This window comes from Muscardinus avellanarius (genome assembly GCF_963383645.1).
Source record: "Muscardinus avellanarius genome assembly, chromosome: 19".
NCBI lineage: Eukaryota > Metazoa > Chordata > Mammalia > Rodentia > Gliridae > Muscardinus > Muscardinus avellanarius.
The window spans coordinates 41,190,322-41,209,456 of NC_137805.1; the positions used below are offsets into that span (position 1 = coordinate 41,190,322).

The 19,135-nt window shown below is 42.5% G+C and overlaps 1 protein-coding gene across 1 annotated transcript in view; it reads right to left on the reverse strand.

The window, feature by feature from the left end:
• Positions 1-17,590, reverse strand: part of RPRD1B (regulation of nuclear pre-mRNA domain containing 1B) — a gene marked incomplete at both ends in the record, with an annotated part of 46,863 nt that extends 29,273 nt beyond the window's left edge. The window contains 2 exon segments of the mRNA XM_080716190.1: positions 9,721-9,850; positions 17,440-17,590. Of these exon segments, the coding sequence (XP_080572316.1) occupies positions 9,721-9,850; positions 17,440-17,590 (281 nt within the window).
• Positions 17,591-19,135: the final 1,545 nt, after the last annotated feature.

Below are 19,135 nucleotides of genomic sequence, written 5' to 3' on the forward strand. Positions count from 1 at the left end.
TGGGACAAATGGAGGGAAGAGGGTGGTGGCAATTTTTAGAGAATAATTAAAAACTTGACCATATCAATGTAATAGCTTGCTTTTTAATAAACCATTCATTGGAATGTAATGCTAAACATTCTACTGAAATAAAAATGGGTCAAAACTTTTAAGAATTAAAACAAAAGCCTGCAAACGTTTAAAATGGGAAAGAAATTCACTACGCTAACACACCGAAATCTCTACGTGTATAAATATAATCATAAATATATAACACTGATCTCAGCTTTTAACTACTTCACAACAGTTTTAACACTGGGCTAAGTCTATGTTCCATGTTCACACAGAGGTGTTTAGTTCATAACCTTAAAACACACTGAGCCAGGCATCGTGGCGCACGCTTGTAATCCCAGCATTCAGGAGGCTGAGATAATAGGACTGCATTTCGCAGCCAGCCTCAGCTACTTAGTGAGGCCCTCTGCAACTCAGCGAGACCCTATTTCAAAATAAAGACCAAAAAAATAGAGCTGGGGGTGTAGCTTGGAAGTAGAATTCTGTAAAAAAACAAAAACAAAAACAAAAAACAACAACAACAACAAAAGAACACACTGAAAATAACGCAGTTCTTTGTAATTTATATCTGACAGAAGATGTTAGGTAACGCATTACACTCTGGAAATGGGATATCACCTGCACTCGATGGGAGGCTGCTGCCTATCGTAAAATGTCAGTCAACGAGCAGGAGAGTAGGGAAAGACACTTCTTGAAGGGAAATTAAATGCACTCACCACCCACTGCTCTCTGTGAATTGTTCTGTTTGGTGAGGCTGGACTTATATCAGTGATTTTATATTGAGTAACTTTAATCAAGAAGGAATACCTGGACACCTTAGGACCTAAACCAATTGTCTTATTATGGTCTTTTTGTCTTATCAATGTTTGTATTAAGAACATCAAGAAGAAACCATACCAAGTTCCGCCAAGATGAGGATTCTATACGCTCTGACCCTGACAGCACTTTTGTATGCATATGCTAACATTCAAGGTGAGGCGAGGCTTTAGCCCAGCCTGGTCAGACTGCATTACTCATCAACTGTTAGTGGCGAATGTCACTGAACTGGGATCAAAGGACTAGACTGGCATATATAACGATTAACCCTATTTTGTTCTAGAGATTGAACCCAGAGGCATTCTACCTCTGAGCTACATCCTCAGCCCCTTTTTTTTTGTTGTTGTTCTTGAAACAGGGTCTTGCAGGTTGCTGAGTCTCTCTAGGTTCCTGAGGCTATCCCTCCAACCTGTGATCCTCCAGTCTCAGCCTCCCAAGTACAGGTGTGTGCCACCACACTTGGCTGAAACTAATCCTTTTTTATCGAATGTTTTGAGTAGAGGTGAGGGTTAGGAAAAAGGACATTTTCCTGCTACATTTATAGAGATCAAGAACGTTCCATGACCTGTTACTTGTGATAACACATTTTAATTCTATCTTCAAACTATACCCAGAGCTGAGTTGCCACCCCTTCCTTTGCTACTTAGTCCAAGCCGCTGTCTCTCCTGCCTGCATCACGACCAGCCTCACTCCTGGCTTCCCATCCTCTGCCCTTGTCCTCCCACAATCTCCTCCCAAGTTTTGGTAATGTTGAGACAGCTCGTGCTTCTTCCCACTCTCCCTCAGAATTCAAGTGAAAGTCGGCGTTGCCCAGGCCTTGCAGCCCATTCCCTTTCCCGCCTCAGGCTTGCTTGGCCCCACACCACTTCTTCAGCGTGTCCTTCCCGAACCTCCACATTACAAAGTACACTCCTGCCCTCCCTAATTTTTCTCCATACAATCTATCCTCTCATTGTTTACACTTTATTTGAATGTGTAATTTCCACAAAGGTGGGCTGGGGGCTTGGCTCAGTGCTAGATCACTTGCCTAACAAGTACAAGCCCCAGTTCAATCCCCAGCACTGCAAAGGAGTGAGGGTTCTACAAAAAAAAAAAAAAAAAAGAATTGTCTTTTGACCCCAATCTAGGTGGCCTAGATAACAGGTACAATGATTATTTATTGAGTTAGAATCTTTTTTAAAAAAATACTTTTGAGCCGGGCGTGGTGGCGCACGCTTGTAATCCCCGCGTTTGGGAGGCTAAGACAGGAGGATCGTGCAGGTTCGAAGCCAGCCTCAGCTGGCTTAAGAGACCCTGTTTCAAAATAAAAAATATAAAATAGGTCTGGAAGTGTAGCCCGGAGGTAGAAGGCCCCTGGGTTCCATCCCCAGTACTACCAGAAAAAAAAACAACTTTTGTAGCCATACAGTTACTAGCTTTGAACATCACCTTGCTGCAGCATGGTCACTCATGTCAAAAGTCAATAAGCACTCAGCAGCTCAGTCGGTGAAGGGCGGTGGGACACTATGCTGGGAAGACAGACCAAGGCCGTATTCCCGACCCTGAGGGCTGGACCCAGTAGATCCTCAGATCTCTTTAGCTTCATCCCTTCCCGTCCCCTCTCATTCTAGCAATCCTTAGCCTTAGGTTTTTTGCTTAGAACTTGTTCCTGTTTGTGCACATGACTCTGAATGAATCTCCCAAACTGGAACAAGGCAGAGGAAACGAGTTGTGAGTTTTCAGGGAGCTGAAGTATATATTTGGAGACAGTGAAGTTATCTGGAAGGATATAGTGAAGTTACAGGAGAGAGGACACAAATGCCGTATGAAGCATGTGCCCTGCAGGCATGCAAAGTACGAGTTAGGAAGAGTCACTACTCTAAATGGACCAAATCTCAACTTAATTAGCTGCTTGGTATTTTTATCATAAAATTTGTTCTCTGCAGATTCTCTGTACACTTAAAACAAGAGAGAAATAAATCATGAGAACAAATTTTTATCAAGGATTTAATTAAGAGGCCATAACACCCTCTTACTCCCCCACCTTAGGAGGGGGTCACTTAGGAACGAAAACTAAGACTGGTTTTTAGGGGGTTTTTTTGTTTGTTTGTTTTTTGGTTTTGGTGCTGGGGATTGAACCCAGGGGATTCTATCTCTGAGCTACACCCCCAGACCAATTTTTTATCCTTTATTCTGAAACAGGGTCTCACTGAATTACAAAGGGCCTAAGTAGCTGAGGCTGGCTGTGAACCGCGATCCTCCTGTCTCAGGCTCCCAAATGCTGGGATTACAAGTGTGCGCCACCATGCCCAGCTAAGACTGATTTTTGAGTAGTTTCAGCCATGTTACTAGACAGTAGGAACTGATGCTCAATCTTTTTATAACCATAAAACAGTTTTAAAGGCTAAAGTCAAAAAAGAAGTTTTACTGTAATTAGTGGACATAGCTAATCAGGATAGGTTTTTACTTTAGCACTATCAAAAAGCAAGATTGTGTTAGGTAAGTTTCAGTTATAGGCAAAATATTTTAAAAGATTGTATGTGTGTGTCTGTGTGTGTGGTGCAAGGGACTGGACCCAGGGGCATTCTACCTTAATTTTTATTTAAAAAAGGTCTAAGTTGCGGAGGCTGACTTTGAACCTGCGATCCTCCTGTCTAAGCCTCCTCAAGACATTGTTTTACTGATTGGGTTTTGAAGTAAACGTTCCAGTGAATTGGAAGTGACTTCAGCACCTGGGATCAGATACAACTACAGTAATAACGCACTACCTGCATTCTAAATTGAGACATCTTTAAGTGGAAAAAGACTAAAAACTCTGCCATCAACCTATAAACAAACTGAAAGATGATAATTACCTACACAACTACCATGCTGAACACACATTATTAATCACTACTCACTTTTCTTTCTTTTTTTTGTGTGTGTGGTACTGGGGTTCCTGGAAGCCCTTCTACCTCCGGGCTACACTCCCAGACCTAATATATATACACACACACACACACACACACACACACACATATATGTATGTATGTATATATATATATACACACACACATATATGTATGTATGTGTATATATATATATATATATATAATTTTATTTTATTTTTTTGAAACAGGGTCTATTAAGCCAGCATGGCTGCCTTCAAACCTGCGCTATCCTCCTGTCTCCGCCTCCCAAGCATGGAGATTACAAGTGTGCGCCACCACGCCCGGCTACTCACTTTCCTAATATGGATGGCAACAATGATCATTAAAGTTAAAAAATGTGTATTTCACACATACACACCAACAGAATTGCTGCCTGAAGTGGCAGCTAGACACCTAAGCCTTTTTTCTGCAGTTCTATAGCACATCTTTGATTCAACCACTGTAATTTGTATGTTTGTTTTATCTCATACACAAGGACAGGAGTTCTTCCTAGGTATGCCCCGCTCTTCCAATCATACCTCCTGTAAAGCTGGAGTAGGAATGTTCCTTTACAACTGTTCAGAAAAAGAGATACCCCAGAATGCTAGGGCCTGCTGCCCTCAGGCCTGCCAAGTTGGCCCTTAATGGCATCCAGGAACCCAGGGCTCCAGGAGCGTTCCCACCATTCCCCAACTGATTATGTCTAACCTGTCTGTGCGAGCACTATGGTTCCAAGTGAACAACTGCTTTCTTTCTGGGAGCATGGAATTATGGCGGAGGGTACGCGCCACAACCAATCCCAGTGAAAGCTCTGGCTGCTCGGTCTCGAGTGAGCTTCCCGTGAGACTGCGCTTCACAGTGCTGTCAATGATGGAGAAATTCATCATGTCTGTGGGACTCCACGGGACGAGGACCTTGGGAGCTGAGGCCTGGAGTCCTCAGCCTTCGCCTCACGCACCTTCTCCCTTTGTTGACATTGCTTTGTTCCTCTGGCCATACTAAATAACAGCTGTGAGTCCTCCCAAGGAGGTGACAAATGGAGTGGTCTTGAAGACTCCTGCGTCACGTATACGGTAACAAGTTCCAGATTTTGTCTCCAGAAGTTAAGTCTGTACCGAGCTTTAGATTGTTTTATCCATTTACCGATCCAGCATCAGTCCTTGAAATATCAGCCCTCAGAATGCTAGCCATCTCAAACGTAACACAGCCAAAACGAACTCATTTCCCACATCAAATCTTCCCCCAATCTTCAGCTCAGTAAACAGCACCATCAGCTGATCTGCTTGTGTCAAAACTGTACAAATCATCTTTGATTTCTCTTTCCCCTCACTCTTAGCTCCACTTAACTCCCACATACTATGTTTTATGGGGAGGCATCGATACAGTAGGATGGACGCGATCTTCTACTGCTTCAGAGTCCTGGGTGAGGTCACCTGTCGCATGCACCACAGTAATACCCTCCAAACTCAAGCCTCTGCCCTCCATTGGCCTTTATAGACATCCACACAAGCCATCTTAAAAGACAGATCTTTAAAGAAATGCATGTTGGGATATATTGCTTCCCAGCCTTATCGACAGACCATCAGCATAAACTCTAAGTCTCTCCCAAGGCTTACAGGGCACACGTGACAGGTACCTGATACCTCCCCCACTTCACCTGGGCACCAATTCTCCTCTACTCACTATAGCCTAAGCACACTTCCTTCCTTATTTCACTGAAGACGCCAAGACTAGTACTACCTCAGGTCTCTCTCTCTCTCTTTTTTCTTTTGGTGCTACTGGGGTTCCTGGAAGCCCTTCTACCTCCGGGCTACACTCCCAGACATATATATATATATATATATATATATATATATATATATATATATATATATATATATTTTTTTTTTTTAAACAGGGTCTCCAGGCTGGCTTCAAACCTGTGTGATCCTCCTGTCTCCGCCTCCCAATGTCTCCGCCTCCCAAGCACAGGGATTACAAGCGTGCACTACCACGCCTGGCATCCTTAGTTCTTTCTTAATGGCTGTTCCTACTACGTATGATTGCCTCAACTGTCAGTTCCTAAAGAGGACCACTGTTTCACTGTGTCCAGATCATCACTTTATCTTTCCTGCTGTTCTCCTAGTGTCTGGATCAGTGCTTGGCACCTGGGAGGCATTCCAATAAATGTTAAATGAAAAACACTACGTGCAACTACCTTCAGGCCAAGAAGAAAACTGGTACCTATATGGGTAACACGTTTGCAGTCTGGCTAATTAAACTGCTAGTCAAATCAAATCTAACCTATGAATATAACAGCTTTTTCTGACTTGAGAGACTCTATTTAGAGACAATATTTTATTTATTTATTTATTTATTTATTTATTTATTTTTTGGGTGGTACTGGGGTTCCTGGAAGCCCTTCTACCTCCGGGCTACACTCCCAGACCTATTTTTTACATTTTTATTTGGAAACAGGGTCTCCTAAGCCAGCGCGTGCGGCTGGCTTCGAACCTGCGCGATCCTCCTGTCTCTGCCTCCCGAGCGCGGGGATTACAAGCGTGCGCCACCACGCCCGGCGTGAGACAATATTTTAATTATGATAAAACTATTGCTAGCCGATTTGAACAGTATTAATAATAGTCAACTACCTTGGTTATCAACTGACCAAAGAAAAAGCATGCAAAGAACATCACATCAGGCTACTCTTGGTTGATAAGGTGCATCAGGATTGGCGTTGTTGTTGGATATTCTGTTGTAATAATGGGGGATGAGGAGGAAGGAGATTGGAAAGTTGGCATCCTGAGTATAAGACTGAAATAGGACCTTGACAGAAGTAGAGGAGCAGAGTGTGGTGTCACACACCTGCAATTCCAGCACTTGGGAGGCTGCGACAGGAGGACTGCAGGTTCAAGACCAGTCTCAGCAACTTAGCAAGATTTTCAGCAACTTGCAAGACCCTGTTTCCAAACAAAAGATAAAATGGGGCTGGGGTATAGCTCCAAGTTAGAACACCACAGGTTCAAACAAGGTTCACTCAGTTTTGGAGGAAAAACCAAATAAAACAAAGGAAAGTGAAAGAAAGAAACAGAAAGGAATTAGGGCTTATACTGATAAAGACCAGGCTGAATATGCCAAGGTATTTTCCCACTGCATCCTGTATAAATCTTAGATAATCCCAAGCAGAATAGGAACTTTGAATCCTGGTACTGTCTATCCCTCTTCTCCAATTCCTTTTACTTATCCTTTACTAATTTGAAGGTAGCTAAAGATTACTGGTAAAAAAATTTTTTTTTCTTGTGGTACTGGGGATGGAATCCAGGGGCATTATATCTCTGAGCTACACCCCAGATATATTTTTTATCTTTATATTGAAGCAGGGTCTCACTAAGTTGCCAAGGGCCTAAGCAGCTGAGGCTGGGTGTGAACCTCCAATCCTCTTGTCTCAGCCTAAGTACCGGGATTAGAAGCATGTGCCACCATGCCTGGCTACTGATAATTTTAAAATAAGTGTTTACTACTGTTTACTATCCCTATAAGGAATTATTTCAAGCAATCCTCTAGACCAAATCTTTACCTCAACAATTCAATGTTAATTTAATCATTCAACAAATATTTATTGAGTCCCTACTCTGTGCAGGGATGTTGCCCGGCCCCTGAGCCACCATTTATATCAAGGGTATATAAATGGCATTCCCTAAAGCTATGTAACCAGCTGTTCTGTGCCAGGCACTTTGCTAGGTGCTTGGCATAAAACAAAGAACAAAAAAAAGATATGGTCCTTCCCTTCACAGTGTTCATGATCTAGTGTATTCCAAAGAACAAGCAAAGACTGTGAATCAGGCTTCCTATTACGTATGTTTTACAAATATCATCTTACTTCATTATCACAATAACTAGTGAAATAGGTGGTGCATCCCCTTTCAGCCAGTTAGGAAATCTGGCTCAAAATGAAGTAATACATCCCAGGTCACTTAGTTTTTGAGGCAGAGGCAGCATCTAAAAAACTGCAAACCAAGTGCCTGGTTTCAATTCCTAGTACCACAAAAACAAACAAAGAAATATATAAATTTCGGTCTCCAATTTCAGACAGTCATTTTAGTAATCTGTTCTAAGCTTATTCTCTGTTGTGAGGGTTCAGTAGTTTCTGGGGTTTTTTGTTTTGTTTTGTTTTAGTTAATAACACATTCAAGCTGGTGCATGCTTGTAATCCCAACAACTCAGGGGAGGAAGAAGTGAGGCTGTGGCAGGAGGTTCAAAAGTTTGAGGCTAGCTTCTGCAACCTGACAAGACTCTGTCTCAAAATAAAATAAAAAGAAAACCAGGCATGGTGGCACATGCCTATAATCCCAGTACTGGGAGACAGACAGGAGAATTGTATGGTAGAGATCAGCCTCAGCAAATTAGAGAGACCCTGTTTCAAAATTTTAAAAAATGGGTCAGGCATGGTGGTGCATGCCTATAATTCCAGTACTTGGGAGGCTGAGACAAAAAGATAATAAGTTTGAAATCAACCTCAGCAAATTAGCAAGACCTTGTTTCCCAATAAAAAGAAAATAGGGCTGGTTGTAGCTTGGAGGTAGAATGCCTCTGGGTTCAAATCCAATACCACACAAAAATTAATGAACTAATTCATTAAAAAATAGAACAGGGCTGGGGTATACCACACATATAGAATGCCCTGGATTTCATTCCCAGAACCATAAAAAAACAAATAAACAAAATAAAGAGGGCCGGGTAAAGCTCAGCGGGAGAGCACCTCTGGGTGCCATCTTCAGTTACTAATACATTCAATTTTCGTGTTCATCAAAAGAAAAGCCAGTTACATGGCTTCTTTTTCCATCCCTAGAAAGTTAGATGCCCTTTCTTTCTTTTGGATTTTTAATTTTATTCCTTTCAAATCCTTTAAGGAATGCCAGACTTAATTTCATACTTAAGGACTTTCACTGACACCCTAGACCCTAAAACATTTTGTTTTGAGGAGCTGGGGGAGTTGAACCTAGGGGCATTCTATCTCTAAGCTACATTTTCAGCCCTATTTTATTTTTGTTTTGAAACAGGGTCTCACTAGGTCAATCAGAGTCTCATTACTTGCTGAGGCTGTCCTTAAACCCGTGATCTACCTGTCTCGGCCTCTTAGTACGGGGATTACAAGTATGTGCCACCACACCTGGCTTAAAACAATTTTTATTTAACCCACTAGTCTCTTTTTCACTCTTCCCAACTTTCTTTTGCAAAGATCTGTGTATTTGTATGTCTACTTATAAACATAATTGTCTACTGAAAAATGGTTTTTCTTTGCTCTTCCTGGGAACCTAACTTGTTCTTCCAGAAAGCTGTTGTTTTTAAATAAATTAAAAATATTTATAAAACCTTTAATCCAATGTATGCTTTCTATATTAGCTATATCTTTGCTCTATACTCCAGTGGCCCCCCCCCGCCCCGCCACAAAACACAACAGCAACAGACTCAATACAATTCAGCCAGGAAAAACACCTACTTTTCCATGCTAATAATTACTATGTTTGCAGTTTTACTAATGAGTACTATTACATAGTAAACTAGGCATATAGACAGTCATGAGAAAATAAACAAGAAGGCATAAGTAACTAGTTTCTGCTACTAAAGATGCTACTGAAAGGTTCCCTTATACTACTTAGCTTTGTTTTTGTTTTTATCAGAAGCTAATGAGATAATCAGCCAAACCAAGAAAAATACCATAATCAAGAAATAAATCCACAAATGAATATATCTGGGGGCAAAGACAGGCTTATAGTAGTAGGTTTAACCTCCTTAGTGCCTCAAAATGTATACATGTCTGTCTGATACAGTTCTTAAGGGCCCAACAAAATATAAAATCACAATTTGGCCTCTACAACACTCTGTAAAGTACAAAGTTGTCAATTCACAAAAAAGGGGGAAAAAAAGTAAATAAGAAGGCAGAAAAAGTAATGTATTTAAAAACAAAACAAAACAGAAGACATACCTGGCAACATGGGAAAAGGCATCCACAAGGACAGACTCAAACTCTCGAGTGAACTCGGGTCCTTTCCTCTTACTGTTTTGGATGACATCATTCGCTAAGTACAGAAAAGTAAGCTTTCTATTTGATTTGGCTGAAAAAAAGAAAAGAAAACAATTTAACTTACACCAAAGAAATTCTTAATTCACAATTCTTTTGTTCTAAACCATTCCTAAAGAACAAGAAGACAAGCGTTATCAGCAGTGTCTGTAATCCCAGGCAGGAGAATTCTGAGTTTGAAGACAGCCTGGGCAACTTAGGGAGACCCTGTTTCATGATAAGATATATATTTTTAAAGGACAGGGGATGTAGCTCAGTCCCCAGCGCCAAGAGAGAAAAATAAAGACAAACACTATCTACCCTGGTCAAGTAGGTATGTTTAAACAGAACAACTTAAGAAACTCTTGAGAGATCTTTGACATAACAGGTTTGGGAATAACATGGGGGGGGGTAGAGAAATGGTCAGTTCCATTTCTGTGCTATTTTAAATAGCATAATTAGTTGACAATAAGAATGAAGATAATCCAAAAACACTCCTGAAGGATAAGCAGTCAATATTAGTACTAAAAATAAAGGCTTTCACTTATTCTATCTTATTCTTTTGCAAAGGTATTTTTTTTCTTTTTTCTCTCTTTTTTTTCTTGCTACTAGAGATTGAACTCAAATGCATTCTATCTCCAAGCTACACCCTAATACTTTCTAAACTTATTTTGAAACAAGGTCTTCCAAAGTTGCTGAGGTTGGCCTTGAACCTGCAATCCTCCTGTCTCAGCCTCCCAAGTACTGGAATTACAGGCATGCATCACTATGCCTAGCTAAAGGTGCCTATTTCTTTTTTTTTTTTCTTTCTTTTTTTTTTTTTTTGCGGGTCTGGGAATGGAACTCGGGCATTTGAACTCTGAGCTACACCTCCTGCCCTATTTTTTTATTCTTTATTTTGAAACAGGGTCTCACTAAGTTGCAGAGGGCCTCATTAAGTAGCTGAGGCTGTCTTTGAACCTCGATCCTCTGGTCTCAGCCTCCCAAGTATTGGGGTTACAAGCGTGCGCCACCACGCCCAGCTCTAAAGGTAAATATTTCGAATGTTATTGAATATTCCAAAATGAAAGATATAGTTAGATTACAAGTTTAAAATATTCTTATAATTTGTGCTCATGAACTAAAAAATTTCTTTGTTACCCCAATAACCAGTCAATGATATCAACTCTACAATCCAGAGAGCTCTCTAGAAGCAGTGGATGTTTATCTCAAACACAAGTATACATTAATACTACATTATTATTGAAAATTTACACATATCTTAGATCTGGATATGCAAAATTATGGTTCCCACAAAAAGCATAAATTTTCTGTTATATATACAAAATGTGGCACTTTCTATTACTTTATATGGTATCATATATTAAACCATAAAAACCTCATGCAATAGGGCTGAGTTACAGTAGCTTGGGGGAACATTACTGAATTTCCTGGCTTCTATTAACATAACTTCTCAACTGTAAAGTTGCATCACTACCATTTCTGATCCTAGATTTCTTTTAAAAGAAAGAACTCTGAATGCTGGGCTCAGCGGCATACACCTCTAATCCCAGTATCTGGGAGGGAGAAACAAGAAGATTGTAGGATCAAGGTCAGCCTCACAACTTAGTGAGATCTATTTCAAAATGAAAAGGGCTGGGTATAGCTTGGACGTAGGATGCCTGAGTGCAATACTCAGTACCAAAAGAAAAAAAAAAAGAAAGAAAAGAAATATGAATAGAGTTCAATATTTTAAAGCACGAAGGTTTTTTGTGTATGTATGTGGTACTGGGGATGAAACCCAGGGGCATTCTACTTCCGAGCTATACCCCTAGCCCTATTTTGTATTCTTTATTTTGAAACAAGGACTCACTAAGTTGCAGATGGCCTCACTAAGTAGCTGAGGCTGGCCATGAACCGAGATCCTCCTGTCTCAGCTTCCCAATACTGGGATTACAAGTGTGCGCCACCACACCCAGCAACACTATGTTTTATTTTTTTCCCCCAATGCTAAAATACCTTAAAAACTTAAGAAGCTCTGTCAACTTTTGCACACCTGAATAACTAGTCCTTGGTCTAGCGCTCTCAGAAAACCCTGTTTCTTTTGAAATGCACATAGCATGTATGAGTTCTGACGCAGCGCACAGATCTGACATTTAAAAACGTAGCTAAAGGAGGACAGCCCAAGTCAAAAACAAGACTTTTAAAGATTATAGTTTAAATCCATGCCTTAAAATGCTCATCAAATTAAATATGGATATCCTGAATTGTATTAATCTCCTGGCAATAACCTAGTTTAGATGGCCAACTGAGGAGATTACTGGAAACCTGGCACTATCTTTAAGTGATCTAATTATTATTCAAGATTAGAATAAACGTGTCAATAGTTACAATACCCTGCTGTTGTTACTAAGGTATGACTACGGCAAAAGATTTTGTTTTTAAAAGCGAACCTTGTTCTGGGAATTTACAGTAAGTAAAACAACAAACTTTGAAATGTCATGGAAGTTAGGAAATACAACAGCAAAACAGACTCAGCAAAGCAAATGTGATTGTATACAGTTTTACAAAGCCCATACACTTTATGTAAAAAAACAAAACAAAACCGAATCCATGGTGCAAAAAGTCAATTTGGACATTTAAGATCACACACATATTTTTAGTCTTATAAATAATGATATCTAAGAGTCTCAAAAACCAAGGTTTCACTGTTTACACAGGCATTTATTTAGTCCTCCATTCAACATCCTTGACAGTTAACACAAGCACTGTGTGTGAAGGTGCTTTAGACAAAACCCCAAAACACTGAAACACACATGATCCCCAAAACATAACACACACACCTCTCCACCCAAGCCTGGCCAGCCACGTACTGCATCAGAGAGCTTTCCAATATGACAAGATAGATCCTCTTACCCCTGCCTATGCCCATTCCAAACTGGTACAACTAGTTGTTGAGCAAAGCTTAAACCGCTGACTAATCAAAACATTTCACTTGTTTGGCCGGTTTTAATGTCTAAAGAAAGTCTTAAAGGTAATTTTGAGAAAAAAAAAAAAAAAAAAAAGGCCTATTAACTACATTCAGGCCATGATACAAAACACTCAAAAAGTGGTTAAAATGATTAAAAAATTTATTCATCTAAGATCGCTGTACATCAAACTATTTCATATGGGGAAAGGTTATTTTCTTTTTAAGTTTTGTTTTAAAAAAGGTCTCGTTAGGTTGCCGAGGCTGTCCTGAAACCTGCTATCCTCCTGTCTCAGCCTCCCAAGTATTGAGATTATAGACATGCACCACCACAACTGGCTGAAAAAATCTATTTAAAACAGAGCCTAGCCAAGTGTGGTGGTACAATTTGTAATCCCAGCATTTGGGAGGCTGAGACAGGAGGATCGTGGTTCACAGACAGTTTCACCTACTTAATGAGGCCCTTTGCAACTCAGTGAGACCCTGTTTCAAAATAAAGACTAAAGAATAGGGCTGGGCTGGGGGTATAAGTTGGAGGTAGAATGACCCTGGGTTCTATCCCTAGTACAACAATAAATAAATTAATACATGCATACATACACACATATATACATAGCCTAAAGGAATAAATTAAGAATGATGCCTAGCCAGTACTTGGGAGGCAGAGACAGAAAGATAATAGGCACACAGCCAGCCTCAGCAACCTAGTGAGACCCTGCTTCAAAGTAAAAAATAAAATAGGGCTCGGAGTGTAGCTCAGAGGTAAAATCCCTAATACACATCCCCTACACACACACACACACACACACACACACACACACACAAGATGTTATTTTCTTTCCATATTTTATTTATCTATTTTGTGGGGGGAGGGTCTGGGGACGAAACCCAGGGGCATTCGATCTCCAAGCTACACCCCTTGCCCCTTTTTTTATTCTTTAATTTGAAACAGGGTCTCACTATGTTGTGGAGGGCCTAAGTAGCTGAGGCTGTCTGCAAACCGCGATCCTCCTATCTCAGCCTCCCAAATGCTGGGATTACAAGCATGCGCTATCACGCCCGGCTTTCTTAACACATCAGGTGAGAAAAATATAATTTTTGTATATCTCATAAATATTTTGATGACAATTCAAGAAAGTCTGTGAACATCATAGATAGAGAAAATGACGTCACCACAGATACAAACGTCCACCTAAAGACTCAGAGTAGACTTGAACCTAACAGGCTCGTCGATTTGAACAGGAAGGCACAAAATTCTTTTCCAGTTTGGTGTAGAGGCATCCTGATACTCGGAACTCTCTGGCTCCTCAGTGTCCAATACGGTAGTCACCAGCCACATGTGCCTGTCTATTGCACACTTGACTTCTGACTAGTAAAACTTGAGAAATAAATTTTCAATTTTATTTATTTAAAACTTGAGTTCTAGTTGGACATGTTGGTGCACACTTGGGACCCCAATACTCTGAAGGCTAAAACAAGAGGATCCCAGGTTCTTGGCCAATCGCAGCGACTTAATGAGGCCCTCTGCAACTTAGTGAGACCCTGTTTCAAAATAAAGAATAAAAATGTAGCTTGGAAGTAGAGTGCCCTGGATTCAATCCCCAGTACAGCAAAATACATGCACATATCCATCAACCTGAGTTTCTTAGTCACACATTTAGGTGCTCAGACTTGTTAGAAAGCACAGATACAAACACTGCCTTCAATAACAGTTGTATTAGTGTTGTTTAGATACTTTATCCAGAGCCACAGTTTCACTTCAAAACTATTTTTTAACTATGTAACAGTACTATACTAAATGCTGATGCATTACAGAGAAATTGTAAGGTCAAATTTCTCCCTCAAAACACCATCTAGAAAGCCGGGCATGGTGGCGCACTCTTGTAATCCCAGCATTCGGATCACAGTTCATGGACACCCTCAGCTACTTAGTGAGGCCCTCCGCAACTTAGTGAGGTTCTGGGTTTAGTTAGAATCCGATTAACAACCTTCACTTATTCGGTAAGTAACTGACTGCTTTAGCATCAGTCACGTTTTGGCATCAATCAGCCCTGGGCTCCTGTCCTAGCTATTTGCCCCTGAATAAGCCACTTCATTTCTCTGTATCTTTATCTATAAAATAAAGACAATAAAGCCAGCCTACTCACAACATAAAGCTCTACAATTGAGATTAGGGATAAAAGAGCTTCATCAATAAATGCACTCTCAGCCAGGCGTGGTGGCGCACGCTTGTAATCCCAGCATTTGGGAAGCTGAGACCAGAGGATAGCAGTCCGCATACAGCCTCAGCTACTTAGTGAGGCCCTCTGCAACTCAGTGAGACCCTATTTCAAAATAAAGAATACAAAATAGGGCTCGGAGGTCAAATGCCCCTGGTTTCCATCACCAGACCCATAAATAAATAAATAAATAAATAAATAAATAAATAAATAAATAAATGCACTCTCTAAATTTTTATTTTTCAATAACTCTAGCCTGGCCGGGCGTGGTGGCGCACGCTTGTAATCCCCGTGCTTGGGAGGTGGAGACAAGAGGATTGCGCAGGTTCGAAGTCAGCCTCACTGGCTTAAGAGACCCTGTTTCCAAATAAAAATATAAAAATAGGTCTGGGAGTGTAGCCCGGAGGTAGAAGGGTTTCCAGGAACCCCAGTACCACCAAAAAATAAAAATAAAAAATAAAAATAACTCTAGCCTGTAATCACTTGGGATGCTGAGTCAGGGGGATCACAAGTTTGAGGACAGCCTCGGCAACTCAGTAAGCCTGGGAGACTGGTGGGACTGTTTCAAAATAAAAAGGTCTGCAGGTGTTACTCAAAGGTAGAATGTTCCTGTGTCCAATTCCCAGTACCCCCCACAAAAAAAGGCTAGTTGAGAAATCAAAAAGGCTTTCATGATAGAAGTGACATTTGAGATGAATTTTGACAATATCAGGATGATCAGAGATCCTACCAGATAGGATTCTGCAAAAAGGCAATTCATATTTTTTTCACATCTTAACAGATTGTTGGATGGAACATTGGGGTATATGAAGGAGGCTCTGGGAGCTCCCAGGTTCTACTTCCGAACTGCCTAGAGGGCTGAAGAGATCCCTATCCCAGTACTGCATATCATAATTGGGGATCTCTGTTGGAGGGCTAGAATTGGGTCTTCTGGAAGAATCCTGGAGTTTGGGGTCTGAGCTTGATGTAATCTGAGCCTCACCAGTTCCAAACCTTGAAAATACCACTCAGCCATTTCAGTTTTCTCATGTGTAAAATAGGTGACATCACAGACATGTGAAGCCACCTCTCACCCTCCAAAGGGTTCACTGCACCTCCGATGTCCAGAACAGCTCTGGGCTTCATTTCTTCAGCCATCTGTTAGAGAATTCATCAGGATATCAGCCGGGCATGGTTGCGCACGCTCGGAATCCCAGCATTTGGGAGGCTGAGAAAGGAGGATCTCGGTTTGAAGACAGTCTCAGCTACTTAGTGAGGCTCTTTACAACTCAGTGAGACCCTGTTTCAAAATAAAGAATAAACGTATAGGGCTAGGGGTGTAGCTCAAAGGCAGAATGCCCCTGGGTTCCATCCCCAGTACTGCAAAAAAAAAAAAAAAAAAAAAAAAGAAGAAGAATTCATCAGGATATCAAACAGCAATGTAAGTGCCCTCCTTTCTCCACCAGAGTCCAAGAAACTTGAAAACCTCACCTCACACTGAGTAATAGATAGTTTCATCTCACCATGATCTGCTGAATGCCCACACTGTGCCTGACATCATCCTAAAAGCTCATTTGGATTATCCTCTCTATTCCTCACCACAATTTGTTTATCTGAGTAGGTTCTTCCTCTGCAAAGTTCCTATGTCACATTCCTACTTCACAACGTTCTGAGAATTAAAAAAAAAAAAAAGACAACATATGTAATGGCAAGGACACTGAACCTGGCACACAATAAGGACACAGTAAATGTCAACAGTTATCACCAACTCTGGGCAGCCAGGTTAGTCTGGGGTCAGAAAGTGACAGTCAGGCTTAACTTCCAGGCAGCTGGCAGATGCAAGTTGCTATAACGTGTCTCTCAAAGTGCCTGGCACCAACAGGCTGAGCTCATCCAATGTCAGTTTCAGAGTAGGGCCTGAGCTCAATGGCAGGTGCACCATGCTACCCAATTCACCAGGCTGTTCTGCAGTGACTGGTAATGAACTAATGGCTTTTTAAGTGACAGCTATTCTTGTCACCATTTTACAGATCAGAAAACAGAGGCACAAGGCGATGATGAAATTTGCCCAGAATTATCCAGTTATTAAGCGGCGAAGCCAGGCCCTGATCTAGGCAATAGGACTCTAGGGCCTACTGGCTCTTACTCCAAGTGCCCCGGACAGCGATCAGCACATAATATTGACTAAAATTGCCATCTGGGAGCTGAATGCATTCAAAAGAGTAATAGCTGCAGGTGCCAGGAGGAGCCTGAGAGGAAACAGCTTGATAAAATGGAAGTCTGGACACCTGAGCCCTGGACCCTCGGACAAATACCTTAATACCTTCCTGGGCCTCAGTTTCCTTCTCCAAGAAATGAAAATAACATTGTCTCCAGTCTCAGAAGCACGAGCAGAGACCCAGGCCTGAAAAGCAAAGCTCAGTGGAGAAGCTAGGGGGTCTGGGAGCGGGTGGACGAGGACAACCCATGGACAGGCCCAGCGGGCTGGGAGGCGTTTACCTTTGCGCAGCTCGCGGTGCCACACGGAGACGATGGGTCCTGCGTGCTTGCGGTGGTGGATGAGCCACAGGGACAGGGTCTGCACGCTCTGCTGGGAGTTGCTCAGCTCCGAGAGCTTCTTTTCCAGCGCCGACTCGGAGAAGGAGGACATAGTGGCGGAGGGGAGGCCGGGGGAGCGGCCTGGGCCGCCCAGTGCTACGGGACTGGAGTGCGGTCGGGGCCTCACCTGACGGACTGCGGTACTCTCCGCCGACTGACAGACGGCCAGGGGCGCCCGGCGGGGGAGGGGATGGGTCTCCGCAGTAACAGCCGCCCGCGCCGCCGCTACAAGATGGCCACCCGACCTCTCACCCCGCCGCGGAGCGGGGTCAAAGGGCAAGGGCCGGGAGAGCTGGGCACCGAGCGGCGTCGGAGCGCTTTACAAACGTTTCTTTGGAGGCCGCGGCCTCAGTGAGCCTCGCTCAGGTCACTTCGAAGGAGGCAGAGCGAAGAACGGGGGTAGTTCCCCGGGCCCCCGGAAGGCGCTTTGACCGCTCGAGCCCGCGCGCAGGCGCAGAGAGCCCCGCCGGAGCCTTTTCTCCCGCTCGCGCGGAACCTTTCTGGCGCCGTGCGGCGCGCTGCTAACGCGTCACTTCCGGCGGGGCGCAGGAGGCGGGAGAGTGAGGGAAAGGCTGGAAGACGAGGTAAGGGAAGAGTGGCGGGAACCAGAGGGTGCCCAGCAGCCGGAGGCCCCTGGAAGGGCATCTCGAGGGAGCACTGAGGCTGAGAGATCAGGGCCTGGGTATGGGAAGGGGGCTTCCTTCCTCACGTGGTAGGGTGCACCTTTCCTCCATACTTGTCCTGCTCTCTGGCCGTCCCCAGAAAGCTTCTCTTGGGTCTTCCAAGACATGCACGTGCCCTTTTCACGCCTCCACGTCTTGGCTTTTGTTCTCTCTGCAAAAATAACGTCCACTTTCTCTCCTGACGCGCTTCTACAGCCTCCAGGGCCACTCCTTAATGTCCATTTCGGACGTTTAGTCTGTGACAGCACCGACCCGAAACGCCTTCGCGCTCTCCGCTCCCGATGAATCCATCGCTTGCTTCTGCCAGTTCCTCGCCCTCCCGGCGTCCAGTGACCTCTCGTAGGAAGTACTATTTGAGACGCTAAACCCGGATCCTGAAGGTTTTTAATTCCACTTGGCAAATAGGCAGAGGCACTTTATTTCTAACTGCTAGTAGAGTGGTGGTAGAGAGTTAGGTTTTCGGAAGCAGAACAGAATTTAGAATTTCTGACCATCAATGAACTTCTTAGTTGTGAGCTAACCCCAATTTAGGAGACATCCTTCTAGTTGATGCTTGTTTTTGCTCTTACTGTACTGTTGTATAGTTCTTGGCTTATATGCGTTTACTTTTCCTCCAAACTAGAATCATCAGACTCATAGCTAATGTATTGAGAAGTTGCTATGTGCTGAACACAGTTTTCACATAGTAACTCGTTTAATCCCCCAAACAAAGCTATGAAGTAGGTATTGTATTTTCCTCCATTTAAGAGAACTTTAAGAAGGAAACCTAAGATAAGAAAGGTTAAGTGACCTACTTAAGATCTGATAAATAAATTTGAGGGAAGAGACTACATCATAGCCATCTTTTTGACCCCAGCACCAAATTCATAGTTGATTGTGTGAATTAAAATAGGTAAATAGCCCCAAACACCTTC